The sequence below is a fragment of the Barbus barbus genome, assembly GCF_936440315.1.
Source record: "Barbus barbus genome assembly, chromosome: 32".
Lineage (NCBI taxonomy): Eukaryota > Metazoa > Chordata > Actinopteri > Cypriniformes > Cyprinidae > Barbus > Barbus barbus.
The window spans coordinates 20,622,907-20,641,662 of NC_136760.1; the positions used below are offsets into that span (position 1 = coordinate 20,622,907).

Sequence of the window (18,756 nt, forward strand, 5' to 3'; positions counted from 1 at the left end):
TTCAAAAACACTATAGTATTTACTATAAATTACTATAGTATTTTTTTCATGTGAGAATGTTTTGATAGCCTAGGTTAGCGCTGTCCAAACTCGGTCCTGGAGGGCCGGTGTCCTACAGAGTTTAGCTCCAACCCAGACAGCAACATAGTTTTGGCCCAGATCCAGCCCACATCTGGCCCGTGTGAAATCCATGCGGGCCAGATGTGGGCCGGATCTGGGCCGACACTGCTTGTTGTCTGGGAACCCTAATTAAACACACCTGAAGCAGCTAATCAAGCTTACTATGCATACTAGAAACTTCCAAGCAGGTGTGTTGAGGCAAGTTGGAGCTAAACTCTGCAGGACACCGGCCCTCCAGGACCGAGTTTGGACAGCCCTGGCCTGGGTAATATTTTAGGAAGAAAAACGTTAAATGCACACGATTTCTCTTGACCTACAACTTTTACATATTAATTAACATGAGATAAGTGTCATAAAATGTTTTACTAACCTTGTCTGTGGAACGTTATATCCCATGTGTCTTGTGTTTTGACCACGGTATAGCGTTATAAACGAACTTTAATGTAAAACGCGGAAGGATATAGGAAAGGGAATAAAATATAGTCCCACACTAAAATTAATATTTAGACAACTGTCGCTCAAATACCACACGTTTTTATGTAAGAACTGACATTAAAAAACTCAAGTAAACAAACAAACAATAAATAAATACTACTCATTAGTACAATTTAAGCATTCTTGTAGCCTTGCCCCGTTTTGCTGAAGGACTGGTCAAAATTATTTTGTGTTAATCGACAGTAATGTCACAGACATTGTCTATTTAAATTCTATCCTCAGTAATTCAATGCTTCATTTATTTTGGAATAATATATATATATATATATATATATATATATATATATATATATATATATATATATATATACATACATATAATATATATATATTTTTTAAACCAATGCCTCCAAAGACCATCTACAAGAAAACACTGCCCTCTAGTGGACATTGTTAATAAAAGACAACATGACTGATTTTATCACTGATCTTTATTTAAAACCTGATATGATAGCATGTTATAAATTTCTGTTTGCTTGCAGTGTAAATCTGAAATATTAGCGTTGTTTTCAATGTGACAAATGAAGCCACATTTTAATCTTCCACGTCTTTGGTGTGTTTCCCATACAAACGTATTGTTCAATAACAATATTAGTCACAGATCAAGTGTATCACAATAATTAAGAATTCTAACAATGTAGTATCAAACAAAACAAATTATATACACAATACAAAGAGCTGCGTGTCTCAACCTTGACTCTCTTAGCCCCTGAAAAGTGTCTGAATAAAAGTATTAAAGGAAATTAAGCTGGTATTACTTATCAGTAAGGTCCGCTGTGAAAGTGATAATAAAACAGGAAAGCTGTTTGTTTCTCGTGCTGGCTTGGTCCAAGTTCAGTAGCAAAAAGAGTCCTCCACAGGAAAATGCAGTACCATCAATACATTTACAAGAACTTGTACATATATTTAAACAATGCAGAGCATTATAAAGGCTTGGCAACACCTAGAAACAGATCCCCTCTTGTACATCTGTCCAGCGATCGCAATTGGATATGGCCAGGAAAATGTGTTTTACACAAACCAACACGGTGAACAAGTTTGGTCAAACACTTAATATATCAAAAACCTCACAGGCCACAACTCTCTAACTTGAACTTATTGTAAGACTGTGGTGGTTTTGAACACTAGCTCCTTGTTTAAATTGCATTGTGAGTGTGTATTGTAAGTACAGCAACTGCATTGATCTATGAAATCTTGCAGCTCGTCCGTGCGCAGTTCTGGGATGGGCTCAGTGGTGGGTAGATGATTTTGGATTTTTTGGTTCCGTTCCTTTTTTTAGCACTGCTGGCTATGACCGAGTAGGAACGGCCGTGCATCATCCTGGCGTTGAGGCCGTTGGCCATGGAGAAGGACTTCAGATGGCTCTTTAAGGCAACAGGAAGGGGAAGTTTGTCCACAAGATGCACTGGAGTGCAGGAAACAATAGAACGACAGCACAGGTCCTGCAGACTCAACACTGGGCAAAAGAAAAGAACAGGTTCAGGTTAAATGCAACATATTAGAGACCATAAAAACATCCTCCGTTCACAGGCATGAAAAAATGTTGGATATTATGTCTTCATAAAATACTGCACAAATGTAGATATGCAAGCTATCTGCTTTTATATGATTTATAATCATTCAGAATTTGTCAGCAACGTTTTTCTTTAAAGGATGAAGTCACTCAATGGAAACTGAAGCTGTTTTATCATATTGCTTGGCCTTTAAATAATCTCCAGTAAAATTAACACATGATGCTTTTATTCAAATGCCTTAATCTAAGCTAAGGAAATGTTTTTATATTGCTTGACCTTGTTCCTACAGGCATTTTTCTAGCATAAACCAAAGCTATGATTATTAAGAGCTGAAATGTGTTGTGTGGGCGGCTGGCCGTTACATTGATATTTGAACACTGGGTGTCTCCGCTGTGAGAGGTATAAATTCTCAAAGCTTTGCATACTTCAGGTTTATAAAGCATTCCTTTGGCCTATACATGCTTGCAGCACTGGTCTGAGGAAAAAAAAACTTGTATTGCTGTTGCTTATGTGGTCATTCTCAGAAAAGGCTCCACTAAAAGGTCTGCTTTATTCTATGACAGCATTCCTTAATGCATCATTTCATGTCAGAAACGTTTATGGTGTAGGTCGTTTAATTCCCGGAGAGAACATTTCCAACCTCAGCTACATAATGAGTCATAGGGAGATGTTGATGGAATTGTAGTGAAACAAGACAACGATGGTATTGTTGTGAACTACTGACGATTGTAGAGGTTTAGCAGTCTTTTCTCTCTGTAATTGTTTTATATGATTTACGTTTATGTAACTGTGAATATAAGCAATATTTTTACTATAATAATTCTTGAAATAAAAATATTAAATATTTATAGAAAATAAAATTTTATAGAAAATTTGATTTTACAGAATGATACTGTAAAGGTACACAATTTTATAATATAATGTAATATAATATAATGCATGTCCTGTATCAGACATCAATTAATTTCCAAATTTCTTAACACATTATTAAAAAAAAAAAAGTTGTATTTCTGTAAGTACATATGCATTTGTATTTCACACAAATTATTTTATATTGTTTTTTATAATTATAATAGGATATTTTGATAGGGTATGATTTGTTGAAAGTATATTTACATTCAGATTATAAATTATTTACAAAAATGGGCAAAATACGGCGTTCCCAATCTTACACTGAACATAGTGTTTAATTTTTGATATTAACATGTTTTTTGTTTGTTTATTTTTCAAATATCATACAGCTACAAAAGTGAACTTCTGAGTCCCAATTAGATAATGTCCATATCGTATATGAAGCCTGACAATAGAGGCTTGTCACCTTTATTGGGTCTCCAAAGTCGCTCCATACCATGCCTCATGAGCACAATTCGTGCCAGCTCAGTGAAGGACTCAGTAATGTTGAAGTTACAGAGAGGGCTGACCTCGAAGAATGTGACCCCGAGTCGCTCTGCAAAAGCCTGGGCATGCTCGGTGGTCACCTGACGCTTATAGGCCAGGTGAAGCCTGTTTCCCACCAGGATCTTGGGAACACCTGGTGCATGCTGGGTAAAAAATAAATAAATAAATAACAGTTACAAAAGCACTCTTCAGGACATAACTGGTTTGCTGATTTGTTTTATATTATTAATGTTAAGACAATCGCTTAAATCATAAAGCAATTTTGAAAGAAAATGCTGCGCATCATCAGCCCCCCCCTGCTATCTACACAAATTAGTTACAGAGCCTCTGTATCATGTATCATTGCAATGATTAGAATCATAACTGCTGTTACTGAGTTGCATAACGGGCACATTTCCTGAAACAGAGATGCACATCTATTTTAGCACTTTCTCAAGGTGATTAGCTTATGTTGTATTTAATGTAATTTCAAAGCCATGGTATGAACTCATGTCTGTTTATACTCATAATCATACTGCACTGCACATTTAACATACTGAATACTGTAACTACAGTAGTATTTGATAATGATTGACCTGATTTTACCTCATCGATCTCTTTAATCCATCTGTCGATCCCATCAAAAGACCACCGGTTTGTGATGTCATATACAAGGATAACACCCTGTGAGAAACAAAATATCAATTTCATATAAAAATCAATCTTTCGATTCAAATGAAAGAAAAAAATGAAACCGTAAGCTACCATCTGGGGTTTCAGAAAGTCAGTGTGGTATTATTTAATTTCATACAGTATGTGACTAAAATTGTTGGCAGAGACGTTTACGATGTAATGTCAATAAAGACTGTGGCTTTGCTCCAAGAGTTTCTGTTATTAGGATATCTGTGTTTGCCAGAACAAGGAAATGTCATATCAACAATACCAGTCCACTCCGATTTATAGCATACCACACTTTGAACAGGAACTGCTGATCATTGGGTGGGGTGTTTAACAACTGTCTGGGAACACTGGGATTTCAGAGCTATTTAAAAGCTCATTTCCTAAAATCTTTTTGCCCGTTATATACAATGAGCTTACACACAACAACACAAATGGTGTCTGATGAAAATCATACAAAAATAAAAAATTTTATTATAATTATAATTACAAAGAATATTATAAAAAAATATATTCATTTATTTTAGTTTAATTTAAATTAATTATTTTTAAATGATTAATTATAATTATAAATAAAATCATAAAAAATATTTTTACATTTAACTGAAATTATTTACATCTATTACAGGCATTCACAAACTCACAAGTATTGACTGATAAATCATTTCAAATTTATTATATTTATATTTGTGAATAAAATAATTTAAAATAACTTTACTTTTTATTTAAATTAATTCAAATAAATAATTATAAATATTATTATACAAAATATATTAATATACAATGGGCATACACACAACCACACAAATGGTGTCTGATGAAAATCATAAAAAAATAACAACAATTAAAAAAAATTACATCAATTCTAATTACAAAGAAAATAATACAAGAAAAAAAATATTTAATTTATTTAAATTTAAATGAGTTAAATTTATTATATTTATATTTGTGAATTAAAGTTTTAAAAAATAAATTGACCTTTTATTTAAATTAATTCAAATAAATAATTTTAAATATTATTATACAAAATATATGAATTATAATTGTGTTTTTATAATTTATTGCCATTATACCTGTGCTCCTCTGGAATATGAGCGGAATATGGTGCAGAATCTGCCTTGTCCTGAGGTGTCCCTGCAAAAAAAACAACACAGAGGGTCCGCATGACAAAGGACACATTCTTATTACTTCTGTTCTTCAAAACGTCTGTAGCTATTGTCTTTCCCTTTGCCTGGTGACATGAGGAGCTCTCTGTGGTTGGTGCCAGGGCAGCAGGCTTTGAGTAGGAGCAGTGAAATGAATCATTCACCATCCAGGGCTGAGCGCAGCACCAAGATGTGTCAGTCATGACTGGAGTATCACAAACACTCCGCTCTAAAATGCTTCGTCTGTCAAGGCCAGATTATCAATAATTGATTCCAGACTCTTGCAAAAAGCTCAGTTCTCTTAAAATGTGCCAGAATTTACAAACAAGTTCTAGCCATGGCTAGTGGGATTGACTTGGCTAAATTTTTCATTGGAAGAGTTTGTTGAGGAGCGCTGTAATTAACATAGCCAGACGTTTGGCATGTTCACTTCATATTTTGGAAACCGACGAGACCTTATTGAGCATACACAGGCATGATGGAATGGAGGGGGTCATCTTTAATCTCTCTTCACGCTCAGTTTGAGTTTAAGAAGATAACAGGAGGAAATCAAGTTGAAACATGTTCAACATGTATTTCTAGGATATGTCAGGTGCTGCAGTCATGGGCTTCCAACTTCCACAAGGAAAAGTAACTGTGATGTAAAGCTACTCACCAAAGCTGGAGTTTGACTCTGCGTCCATCGAGCAGTATGGTGGTTGTCTTGTAGTCAATTCCTACAAGTGAAGAAGAAATAACAAAATTACTTAAAGGTGAAATATCTCATTTTTGCAGCACTAGCGTCACCAAGTGTAACTGCAAAAGTAATGACTGTTTTCAAACAGGCTTCCTGGCTGACATTTTTCGAAAAAAAGATAGCCCCTCTCCAAACTCACATTATTGGTTAACCTAGTCAGGAGAAAGCGGAACATAAAAAAAATACAATCAAAAGGTCACTAAGATTTTTCATATAATAAGCAAGGACCCATTCAGACAGTAAGACATTTATAATGTTACAAAAGATTTATATTTCAAATAAATGCTGCTCTTTTGAATTTACGATTAAGGAATCCTTATAATAATATATATATATATATATCAAGGTTCCCACAAAATACTGTTTTCAGAAATGTTATGTGAGCACCAAATTAGCAAATCAGAATGGTTTCTGAAGGATCATGTGACACTGAAGACTGGAGTAATGATGCTGAGAATTCTGCTTTGCCAACACAGGAATAAATGATATTCTAAATTATATTCAAATAGAAAACAGGTATTTTAAATTGTAATAATAATTCACAGTATTTTTGGTTATATAAATACAGCCATGGTAAGCATAAGAGACTTTCAAAAACATATAAATCAACTTTTTTGTTCAATGTTCAATGGCCAAAAAGAGGCAAAGTAGCACTGGCAAAAATTTATATAATTAATAATTATAATAATAACCAAATGATGACAATTTCTGAAGAAAACACTGATGATGACATTTTCAGTCAAAGCGAAATGCACTGTCATGATGCAAGTACAGTGTGATTGTTGCCAGAGTCAGAGTTGCTATGCAGTTACTAATGTCTTCTAATTTGTTTTTAGCATGTTGTCACTTTGTGTTTTAGCTAGAGGGTTCCAAGCAGTTGCTTAGTGGTCCAAGTCAAAAGATCCCACTTCCAACTCTTTATGATATTCTGGCCCTACATATGGTTATGTAATTGTCTTCCAGACAAATTTCAAAGCTCAAAAGTTTAGTAAAATAAAAACACCATTCTTAAACAAGCTGCACAATTTGAGTTTAATACTTTTCGTTAGGGGTTTGTTCAAATTCCTAATATGAGTAATAGTAATGTCCACTAATAATCTAATAATTGCAAATGGGAAAAGCAAGTAGTGAGAAACGCTGAAGAATATTCCAGAGAGAGTTTGCATTTTATGTTCAAATAAAGACTGCATTCCTTTACTCTTAGCCAATATTTTATTTACAAAGTCCCTCTTTTGATCAAGCTTTTGGGTGACAGTAACTATGATTAAGTGACGTCTGCTGGTATGAACATGACACTTGAGGAGGATGCCTAAGCTGAGATTGGAAAGCTTTAGTGTCACCTCCGTGGGGGTTCCAGGTTCCACACACATACACACGGGCATTCTGAACTCTCTTTATCCCAGGGAATTTCAGAACCCATCATACATTCCACTGCGATGAGAATGAAACCCAACACTGTGAAAATATACATGGAACAACTGGAAGATTCCATTAAAGTGACAGAAAGAGGATTTGAAAACACCATCGCTGTCACTAAAGAATGGAAACAAATGAACCAATCACAAACCCATGTCACCCTGTGAACTGTGAGGTCACTTAGTGAATTACAGCGTATCCAAAGGTATGCACTAATGGTGAGACTTAATGTTCTGTCCATTAAACATCAAGTATCAGGTATCAAGCCCTCCATGAAAAACAATGCATTAGTTCTGTTTGGGTCTCAGAGACTACATCTAAAAACATAATAAATTAAATTTTAAATGATATTATTATGCTTCAAATTCAAATAGTATCTTTTACATGATTTTTTAAATGTTTTTGAATGTTTCATTTATGCTCACCAAGGCTGCATTTATTTGATCAAATATAGAGTAAAAAGATAATGTTCCAAAATGTTATTACAATTTAAAATAACTGTTTTCTATTTTAATATATTTTCAAATGCAATTCATTCAGGCAAACTGAATTTCCAGTAGTCACAGAAATTATTCTAATATGCTGATTGGGATGCTGAAGAAACACGTTAACATTAGCATTATAATCAATGTTGAAAATTGTACTGTACTGGTTCTTATTTTTATGGATAGCATAATACATTTTTTCACAATTCTTTGATGAATAGAAAGTTCAAAAGAACAATTTATTTGAAATTATATATATATATATATATGTACAGTATACACACACATACAGTGTAATAATGTTTGATGTTTCACTGCAGGAAAAAAAATAATTTCTTTAAAAAATGGTTTGGTTGAACAATAAATGCTTAATTAGATGACTCTAACTTCAACTACAGAACAAAAACATATTTTATCAAATAAACATGACCAGTGCTTACATCATATTTTCCACCACTAAATAAATCTTTTATCAAGCTTTTGATAAAAGGCTTATTGTGAATTATTTAATTCAATGTGATGCATTATTTTTAGACAAATATTGTATAACAGCAGCTCTCTAGTATTATTTTTTTCTTTGTAAAAATGTCTGCCTGTAGGATGCAGTCTTCCTGTTTGTGTGGGCAAGCTCTGATTCATCCTAACAGATTTTTTCACACTAACCCTTTCTGTCTCCCCGTGCAATTACCCTGCTCTGCACCTCTCCTCACCTCCCTCACAGCAACCAGCAGAGAGCCATAGACCTTTTCTGACGGGATGACACATACGTCAGATCAACGGGAGTAAGTGGATGAGGATGAAGCCTCCGTGGATAATGGTGTTCAAAATCTAGAGCTGAGGGAGAAACAGTTATGCTAACACTTACTGATCCATCCCTGTGCACCTTCAAGTCACAAAATTATAAAAAAAACTAAAATACTGCAAGCTGCTTTGTAGCCTGTGGAGATGTTGTGGTTGACCTCAAAAAAACATCAAACGGATCAGCCAGAATTTAAAGCAGCATAATTAAACTCAAATAGACCTCAGCCAGGGTAGATGCCATTAAAGGTGCACTCAGTAATTTCTCCCTGATTTAAAATAAATAATAATAAAAATAAGTCAATAAAAAGTACATTTAATTTATTTTTTAAATCAGACCACGATGGGTAAAAACTGGAGTCATATTAGTATCAAAATTGTTAAAATTCTACACTAATTTTTAGAACTTAAAGGGACAGTCCTCCCAAAAATCAAAATTCTGTCTTCGGTCATCACCTGTATGCAGTTCTATCTTCTTCTGAATACAGAGGTAGATATTTTGAACAATGTTGATAATCAAACACTTTCGGTTCCCATTGATTTCCATTGTATTTTTTGTCAATACAATGGAGGTCAATGAGAACCAAAACTATTTAGTAACTAGGGTGGACTATCTATTTAAAAATAAAATGCTAAACTAAAATCAATCACTTTAAATGCTATAGGTGAATTTAGGCATAATAACACGATAATATATACAGTATGAAAAATCAATATTCCTTTTAGATTCTCAAGATTATATTTTACAGTGTTATGACATGTATAGTGTTTTAAAGTATTAACTTAAGAGTGTGTTAGATGACAGCAAAGATGATCTAAATGAAAAAAAAAATATGGAAAATGAGCATGCAAAAATTAATATTCATTACAAAAATACTGACTAATACCAAAAATTACCAAAAATTCTAATACTGGCTAATGACCGATATTGTACCAATAAATAGTACATTCCTAATCATTAAATATTTGCTTTTGCATGATGCTGCATCCACACTGCAAGGTGTCAGTATACTTCTAATATAAGGTAATGCATCATAAACAAAAAATATTTGATGCGTGTTGTATCATCTTAGATGTGATCTAAGAACAGCTGCAAGGCTTCAACTGGCACTGTTACTTTAAAATCAAGAGTCAACGCACCCTTTTCATCATTCAAACAAACAAGTTGCTGAGAGGTTCACGCAAGTGTTTAGATAAACATCAGAACGTTCCATTCCTTTATCACCAGCAAAGCCTAGCTGCATCCTCATTCTCCTCAACCGCATTTTGCTCAGCAGTCGGAGAGCACAGTTACGTAAGAGTTTTGGCCAGTAGTAATAATCTCTATAAACAGAAATTCCAACAGAGACTTCTGCTGGCAAGGTGGTTAGGCAAGAGCTCTCCCTTTCTAATCATAATGGAGTTTATTGACCATGTACATACAGTATGCACTTATAAGGAATTTTGAGAGTTGCTCCCAAGGTTACAATACAAAATAAATACACAAGTTATAAAATATGACAGAACAGGATGTAGAAAACGTTATGAATCTAGTAAGCAAACTTAACAGCAAAAGGCTCCAGCACTGGTCTATTAATTGCTTGCATACACAATGTCTTAGAATTTGTTTTCTAAGTATTAGCATCCTGGCAGAGCTGTTTACTGGCCCTACGGGTCAAATATTTTTTTCTAGAGAGTTTGTAAATGAATGTAGTATGAAGTCACTTTCACAAGACTGCAGTGGGGTATTACATTTTCATCACCGTTGCGCTGAAAAGTTAACATGAAAACAAAATTGACCCTATTTTGCTTTGTTAATGCACATCCCTGATCTTACTGTGAATTATTAATCAATGCACCTATTTTTCCCCAAAACGTTTGTTGTCATAATAATTATTCAAACTGCAATAACATTCTCTTACTCTGAAAAAACTTTCCTTCTTTGGTAACATTAGGCTATTCATTCTGGTTGGAAAACCCACTTTTCACAATCCACTCCACCAAAGTCCCGTCTTGCTCAGAAATTTGTCATATTACTGAAGTTTGTTGTGAATGGCAATTCATGTTGACTTTAAAGGAATAGTTCACCCAAAGATTTGCTAAACAATGTTAAACACATCTTCAATCCATCCAAGATGTAGATGAGACTGTTTCTTCATCACAATAGATTTGGAGAAAATTTGCATTACATTACTTTACTTTCTCCCCGGTCATTCCTTGCTCAGCCCCTGCAGTGAATGGGTGCCGTCAGAATGAGAGTTCAAACAGCTAATAAAAACATCACAATAATCCACAAGTAATCCATACATCTCCAGACAATAAATTAACCTATTTTGAAGTGAAAAGCTGCATGTTTGTTATAAACTAACTCATCATTAAAGCATTTTAACTTTAAACTCTTTCTTCTGGCCAAGATAATAGTCCATAATCCATAATAATGTTTCCTCCAGTGAAACAGACCATCCACTGTTGTTCTCTGTCATCAAAAGTCATGAACTTGATTTGTGCAAATTTCTCTTTTGGTTCAGGAAAAAAAGCAAAAAAAAAAAAACTTTTTCACTAAAATATTATGGATAGAAGACTTGTATTTTAACAGTTTTTTTTTTTTTTTTTGCATCACAAAACACTAATTGATTTACTGAAGTTGTGGATTATTGTGAAGTTTTTATCAGCTGTTTGGATTCTGACGGCACCCATTCAGTGCAGAGAATCCACTGGTGAGCAAGTGATGTAATGCTAAATTTCTCCAAATCTGTTCCGATAAAGAAACAAACTCATCTACATCTTGGATGGCCTGAGGCTGAGTAAATTTTAGCTTTATTCTATTTTTATTTTTTTGTGAACTATTCCTTTAAGAATATACAGAACTACGCCTGTCCAAGCAAGACAAATACTATTTAAAGGCTTTTGGTCTAAAGATGATTTTGTTCCTATAACCTGTTGCTCCTCTTCTAAAAATGGCTGGCACTCCTTCCTCAGCTGCTTGAATAAATGAGAACACAACTGTCCAAGCCACCCAGATCTCAGCCAGCCTCTGACCCTAAATGAACAGGTTGGCTGTCAATTTACTTGCTAAACCACTTCAGTCTAATCTAAGCTGTTACAATGAGACTCAAAATGTTCATCACCCCTTAGAATTTGCCCAAATGCTGTGACAACGAAAAACGGCACTGAAAATGAAAAGCGTGTCATTCTTCCTGTTCAAGCATGCAGAAAAACAATAAAACAGAAAGCTGGAGAAAATATGTAAACTATTAAGAATAGACCTATAGTACTGTCACATCGAGAGCAGATTGCTAACGAGTTAATAAGTGATATGCAAGCCAATACGTACAAGTAAAGATGTTGTGATTATGTGATACCAGCCACATGTTTGCATCACATAAGGCAAGACACATGCAAAATATGTTGTTTAGCTGTGAAAGCCCAAAGGGGGGTTCACAACAGTTGATTTTGTCCCCTGGGAAGAGTTCCTTTTTCCAAAACACGGAGTAACTAATAACTACAACTACTACTGAGCTGTAAATAAGAGCGGGACAAACTGGGGTTAGATGTGATCTTGATGTTTAATATTTGTGGTATATTTACTGTTATAATAAATACAAGATTTAAAATAAACATAGAACAGATGCAGATCCCTTCTGAAACTTGCTAGTTGATAATCAAGTGTATGATACAAAGGTTGCATAATCTACAATCCATAATAATAGATTCATCCAGAAATGCACAGACCAACTAACATTAGTCTTATTTGTACACAGAGATCAAAACTTACCCATATTGTATCCATAGGGTGACTCACTGGACCCATCCTGTAGACTGGCCAGTATTTCCCCTTTCCCAACATCACTGTCTCCAACCAGCAGGAATTTCAGGAGGAAATCATAAGCTTTTGCTGGGCTGCTCCTGTGGTTCATCTTCACATCAGCCCGATGACCCATTCTGGTACATCATGTAACTGTCCTTTGATGGACTTGTGTTAAATATCTCAAGACCACCAGTGCAACTGAACAATATAGCTGTTTTGAAAACAAACCTACGTAGTATTCTGTGTTTAAAATCTCATGTCCAGTACAACACTAAAGCTGTCCTATTGTTCAAAGATTCTGGTTGTGGATCCACTGATGCTGTTGCGTCACATTAGTAGGTAAATAAAGACCCTCGTATGTTTACAGTACAGTAACATAAGCCAAGCAACTTCTTAAAATCGGTTGTTTATACTTATAAAATAAATGTTAATCTTTATAAAACACTCCTGTATTTTCATCTTCACATTTTGAGCAAACCTGGTCCATTGAGCTCTCTTCCACGACCCCTCTCTTCTATCAGCCTCCCTAAACAGAAAAATGTGAGTTCATCCTTAGATTTTCCTTGATTGGCTCCTGTGTGGAGTTGCTAGGGCAGCTCTGCTATTTCATTGGACATTAATCCCGTCCATCAAATCTCGAAAACGCCCATTTTGTGTTGGAGAGGGTGTGGCCAATCTGCTGTTGTGATCCCATAAACGCTGATACCAGATCAGAGCCCGTGTGTTTTTCCATTTAGGTTTTTTCTCGCGGACGGATGCTTAGCTGACTCCAGCGCGCTTCAAGCGCGTGCTCGGGTTTGTTGTTTTCCGGGGCACGAAGAATGACGTAGTGTTTAAATGACGTAATATGATTATTGTAGTTTCTAAACAGGTTATTGTAGTTTCTGTTTTGCCCTTTTAAAACCGCTGCAGTACTTTGAAGCTATATTTTAGTCTGAGAATAAAAAGGCTATAAAACCATTAATGTGAGTTAGTTATTTTTTAAATATATTTTTATCATCATTGTAATTTGTATTTTTGTATATTTGATCTATTGGGCTTTCAAACTTTACAAACCCAGTCCAGCTGTCTTTAAAAACATTCACTAGCATAATCACATAGTATAAATTATATACATTATATATATATATATATATATATACACATTTACAGATCAACATTAAGAAAAGTATAATTTAGTAATTAAAAATGACATGTTTTTTGTGTTTGTATCATATGTCAGCTGTGATATATGCATTGTGTCAGAGTTTCTTCTGCTATTAATGAACATTTAAAAATTGTTTTAAACATTTTAGTGAATGAATCATACTGGTTTGGAGTTTTTGAAAATTGCATTCATATTTTATGATCAAACCACTATTATGCAATTATACAACATAAGCAGAATCTCTCTACATTAACATCAATAAAACAACATGAGATCTCATTCATTGTGATTAATGACTACTCCAATATAATTTTTATATATTTACTTTAACATCTAATTTCTGTTGTGACTTGTGTCTGTTTGATTATGTATAATCCAAACTGAAGAAACATGTTTGAGCCTAGTGTTATTGCACAATATTGTTCACTTGAGTACCACTGAGAGCATCTGAGCATGTTATTATGAAGCATGTATCTGCTATAGGTGTAGGATATCCAAATATGCAAGCACAGACTAACGTTCTAGTATGCTGCAACATTACGTGTCATGTTATATTAATTATTACACAATAATCAACAAGTCATATGCTGTTTCAGCCAATGCAATTGCTAAGTTTTGAGATCATGTTTTACATCAAAGGACAATAATAAAATGCACAAATGCTGCCCTCTAGTGTTCTAAAGTAAGCCAAACAAACATTTTCACAAATTTTGCATACACAGCTCAGTTGTTTGATATCAAAATAATTTTTATCTTATGGTGCATAAAAAACAGTGACTTATAATTTATTATCTTAAACAAAATTCACAGACAGATGATCAGTCTCTTCAGTTTTTATAATCGTTTGATTCAATCTATACAGATATTTAAGTGAAACATGAGAGCTTATACAGTAATCATTACCAAAATGATTATTGAACACACTCTCCTAAAGACAAATCTCATTAAAATTATCTGAAAATTAAATAATTAGCTATACCCAGGGATGGGTAACTGGTGTCCCTCCTTGGCTTCAAAAAAGGTATATGAGAGTATAATAGTATCAACTCTTGCCATCCTGGGGTCATCATCAAACTCTGGATCAATGTAGAAGAAAACAGGCATGTCTACTTCCTCATGTGGATTTAACCTCTGTTCTTCAAAACAGAAACACTAATGGGGGAAAAAAGCAGCAATGTATTAGCACGACAATTCAGCACGTCTATTTTGAATTTAGCATGCTTTTTATTGAGCTAGGTAACAAATGGATAGACGTAAATAATAATAGTAATGTCAGCATGGGTTTATTTAAATGTATATTTACCTGTATCTTATTAAAATATTGTCCAGCTTCAAAAGGTACAACATTGTAGGTAGAAATGCCTATCACTGGGTTGTCTGTGGGATTCCGTGCCTTATAAAAAGCTAGCGCAGTTTCTCCTGGTACGAGCTGGGAAACGTTCAAAAATAGAATAATCAATTTGGATAGAGTTCATCTTCAGAGACATTAAATGAAAAATATGCTGTGTATGGAATGCCATATGAACATTCATTCTTAAAATCAGTGTTTTAAATGACAATTTATGCTACAATCCTTGGAAAGATTTAGTATTGGCAGAAAAGAATCAGATTTATAATCAAAATATAATATTATCTTTACAATCCTCTTATGATTATTGGAATTTATTTAATATATACACTCATTCACGTAAATGTTTGGAATAATTAAAGCCGAGAACACACTACACGATTGTGAGGCCGATTATGAATGGAATTTATTACTGGCAGCTGATCGTGCCCAGTCGGACCGGGTCTGTTCCAGTTCAGTCGGCAGAAAAATCACATAGTGCATGGTGTCTAAAGATTATAATCTTAGAATTCAAGAACCAGTCGTTGCCAGTTGTTTTCACAAAGATTTTTTTAAACATGTTTAATATTTGCAACTGACACCCGCGATTGTATGTGGTTATGCAATGGAGATGTGTTCACTGTCAAACATCATTCAGCATTCAATTTGTAATTTTTTTTTCTTGATTACAAGATAAAAATTTGATTGTTCTTGTGATTTATTTCTTGTCTTTCTTTTAATTCATAAGTTAACACTGCAAATTAAATGGTTTCTTTTTTTTTTCCAGTCGATGAAAGTAGCCTAAATCATGTCAGTGATTTCTCTCATTTTAAAGAATATCAAGAATTGTTTTATTTCGATCTGCAGTCCAATAAAAGATTTTTTCTTAACTTTGAACATCTTAAATTTTGTTATGAAGATTTTTAAATCAACAAATATGCTAGGCTAACAAATTTTATTCATAACCAACATAGGAACAACGAATAGGCTAGCCTATTTCTTCTATTCTGCAAAACTAAGTTTTCATAAAAAAAAATCATTAAAAATCCATATGACGAAATTAAATTATTATATATTAATTATATATAATAGTTTTGTGTCAAATGGATGAGGAAATGACATTGCCATGAATTTATTAGTTTCAGTAGCCTAATGTTTTATTTCATTCTAAGCTCGGGAAAAGTAGCCTACTGTTTTTACTTAGAACCAATTCATTTTTAATCCCTGATTTTAGACATACATTAAATAATTAACATATTGTTGCTTGACTAAACGTTTAAAAATAGCACTAGAGATGTTATAATTAAGGGAACTGGAAAGACAAATACATCTACTCAAGCAATAATTTACAAAAAGACTCATAATGCAAAACATATTCAAGACACATTGCTATGGCGTTTATTTGGAAAACCAACATAGCAGGAAAGCTAATGTTTTCTGTTATATTAAGCACAACCCGGTGTTTTCCGCAGTGTTGTCTGTGGCGGGGCGGGCAGGAGCGGCTGCGGGAAAGCGAGTAGATGCTGCGGTTTTTGTGAGTGCTTTTTTTTGGTTCGGCAGAATTTGTCCAATCATGACCTGAAGTCGTTAAGTGTGTTGTGTAGCAGATTGACTCAGTCATTAGGTTTGTGCTCCTCTCTGACTGTCAAAGACTAGAATCTGCTCCGGTCGATGGTAACGGTCTTTAAGTGTGTTGAGGTCAGTCTTAGAATGTTTCCGCAAGTTGTGTAGTGTGTCCCCAGCTTAAGATGTTTTAATTACATTTATTTGATAAAAATACAGTAAAAATAGTAATATTGTGAAATATTATTACAATCTAAAATAAGTGTTTTCTACTTCAATATATTTTAAAATACATTTATTCTTGTGATGAAAAGCTGAATTGTCTGCATCCATTACTCCAGTCTTCAGTCACACACTTCAGGAATGATTTTAAATATGCTGATTTCCAGCTCAAGAAACATTTATTATTATTGTTCAAAATAGTTGTGGTGCTTAATATCTTATTTTAAAACTGAACAAAAAGTTGATCACAAAAAAATATAAGCTTACGTAAATCTCTGACTGCTGCGGACGGAAGTTCCACTGCATGCTGGCGTGCGTGTCTGCATTGAAGGTCACTTTAATAATACGGTCCCTGACTGGCTTCATTGTCTCCACTTGATCTGTGTTATGTCCTGCTACTGCTGTGCCTCCCAACCCTGTTGCCTGATGAAAGAAAAGGAACACGTTATTGTAATTCTTTGAATCCACAAAAAAATACTTTTATTGAGATTATCAGTGTAATACTGACTTGACAGTACAGTCTGTAGAGTGGAACAGCAGCATATGACAGGCCAATCATTCCCACTCCAGCAGCCGCGATGTATGTGAGGACGGTCTTGTTCCTTTTCTTCCAGTCATCTTCCTGGTTCTGATATTTCCTTTTTTGAGTTTTAGCTCCTCGTGACTGGTTGAGGAATCGTTGCGGGGTCCTCCTGAGGAAGAGCTGGCCATTGGATGTGGCTAGTCGTCTAATGTTGCAACAATTAATGCATAGCCGAGTGCTAGAAAGCACTTGCTGTAGGTAGTGCTTTGCAGCGCACCCACGGAGAAGGAATGGTAATAGCATAATCCTAGAGTTATAAGTGAAATGCCCCACAAGACAGGTATGTTTCACCTGAAACCCAAAACAAGGTCAGACATGATCACTAAAATAATATGAGGGAGTGATGGATTATATTACACAAACTGTGATCAGTCCACAACTAGAAAAGGGCCTAGTACCTAGACTGAAGAAATGGTTTACTGATGAAAATAATAAGACATAGGCCTAGGCCAGGGCTGTCCAAACTTGGTCCTGGAGGGCTGGCATCCTGCAGAGTTTAGCTCCAACCCTAAGTAAACACACCTGAAGCAGCTAATCAAGCTCTTACTAGGCATACTAGAAACGTCCACACAGGTGTGTGAGACAAGCTGGAGCTAAACTCTGCAGGACACTGGTCCTCCAAGGAGTTTGAACAGCCCTGGCCTAGGCTATCAAACCTAGGCTTTTATTACATGTGCTATAGTAAGCCCATTTAATTTTCAATAGTTTGGGATCAGTAACAGTGAAGACGTTATATTCTATTTCATATAAATGCAGTTTTTTAAACTTTCTATTCATCAAAGAATCCAGAAAATATTTATTACAGTTAAGCATGCTAATTAAGCAATATGTTCTAAAAACATTCCACAATATTATTTTTACTGTATCTTTGACCAAAGGAACGAAACCGACTTTTGAACACTAATGTATATGAAAACGAACTTACAACATAATCAAACAAATTGTGAAACTACTTACACAGCCTTATTTTATGTGCTATTACAATAATTGATAAGCATAAAGCTGTATAGTCAATCTAAACAAAGTATTTTTCTTAAATGATAAAACAACGTAAACCGACTGCCAACCAATAACCCAGAGATAGAAAGTCCTATTACTGACAATTTACTGTAAATTATGCAGCAATAGTGCAAGTTAACGTTACCGGCTAGCCAGCTTATTTACATTGTTTTGAACGTAACTTATATGTTCACCCCGTGATTAAATATCTAATCAATATGACTTTAAACAAGTACAAGCATTTCATATAGACGATTCTGAAGCATTACCTGACTTAAATTATGTGGGTATGTGCACTTACACCCTTCAGCAACATGTTACAAAACATCAACACGCATCTATTGGTGCAACAGATTCTAGTTCC

The 18,756-nt window shown here is 34.5% G+C and overlaps 2 protein-coding genes across 5 annotated transcripts; both read right to left on the reverse strand.

The window, feature by feature from the left end:
* Positions 1-1,027: 1,027 nt before the first annotated feature.
* Positions 1,028-13,332, reverse strand: LOC306852248 (ras-related protein Rab-40B). The gene is made up of 6 exons (XM_079388959.1): positions 12,519-13,332; positions 5,985-6,045; positions 5,258-5,318; positions 4,113-4,190; positions 3,448-3,670; positions 1,028-2,071 (listed from the first exon to the last, which is right to left on the reverse strand). Exons 1-6 carry the CDS (start codon positions 12,682-12,684, stop codon positions 1,800-1,802), a joined length of 861 nt encoding a protein of 286 aa, XP_079245085.1. The 5' UTR covers positions 12,685-13,332; the 3' UTR covers positions 1,028-1,799.
* A 537-nt stretch (positions 13,333-13,869) lies between these two features.
* LOC306852469 (cytochrome c oxidase assembly protein COX11, mitochondrial-like) lies at positions 13,870-18,756 on the reverse strand. Of its 4 annotated transcripts, none has more exons than XM_079389330.1 (5): positions 18,662-18,756; positions 17,319-17,684; positions 17,078-17,233; positions 15,002-15,127; positions 13,870-14,850 (listed from the first exon to the last, which is right to left on the reverse strand). In XM_079389330.1, the coding sequence occupies exons 2-5, from the start codon at positions 17,634-17,636 to the stop codon at positions 14,668-14,670; spliced, it is 783 nt and encodes a 260-aa protein (XP_079245456.1). In that variant the 5' UTR covers positions 17,637-17,684; positions 18,662-18,756; the 3' UTR covers positions 13,870-14,667. The 4 variants fall into 4 exon arrangements, with proteins under 4 accessions (XP_079245456.1, XP_079245457.1, XP_079245455.1 ...); XM_079389331.1 differs by having other exon boundaries at positions 14,432-14,850; positions 17,319-17,872; positions 18,027-18,750; XM_079389329.1 differs by having other exon boundaries at positions 14,432-14,850; positions 18,694-18,744.

Coding starts and splice junctions, on each gene's coding strand:
- LOC306852248 (XM_079388959.1), bottom strand. CDS start 12,684: ATGGGTCATCGGGCTGATGTGAAGATGAACCACAGGAGCAGCCCAGCA. Junction 5,319..5,984: donor AGAGTCAAACTCCAGCTTTG/GTGAGTAGCTTT, acceptor TTTTTTTTGCAG/GGACACCTCAGGACAAGGCA. Junction 4,191..5,257: donor CATATTCCAGAGGAGCACAG/GTATAATGGCAA, acceptor TGTTTCTCACAG/GGTGTTATCCTTGTATATGA.
- LOC306852469 (XM_079389329.1), bottom strand. CDS start 18,720: ATGTTTTGTAACATGTTGCTGAAGGGT. Junction 17,234..17,318: donor TCTACAGACTGTACTGTCAA/GTCAGTATTACA, acceptor TTCTTTCATCAG/GCAACAGGGTTGGGAGGCAC. Junction 14,851..15,001: donor AATATTTTAATAAGATACAG/GTAAATATACAT, acceptor TTCCCCCATTAG/TGTTTCTGTTTTGAAGAACA.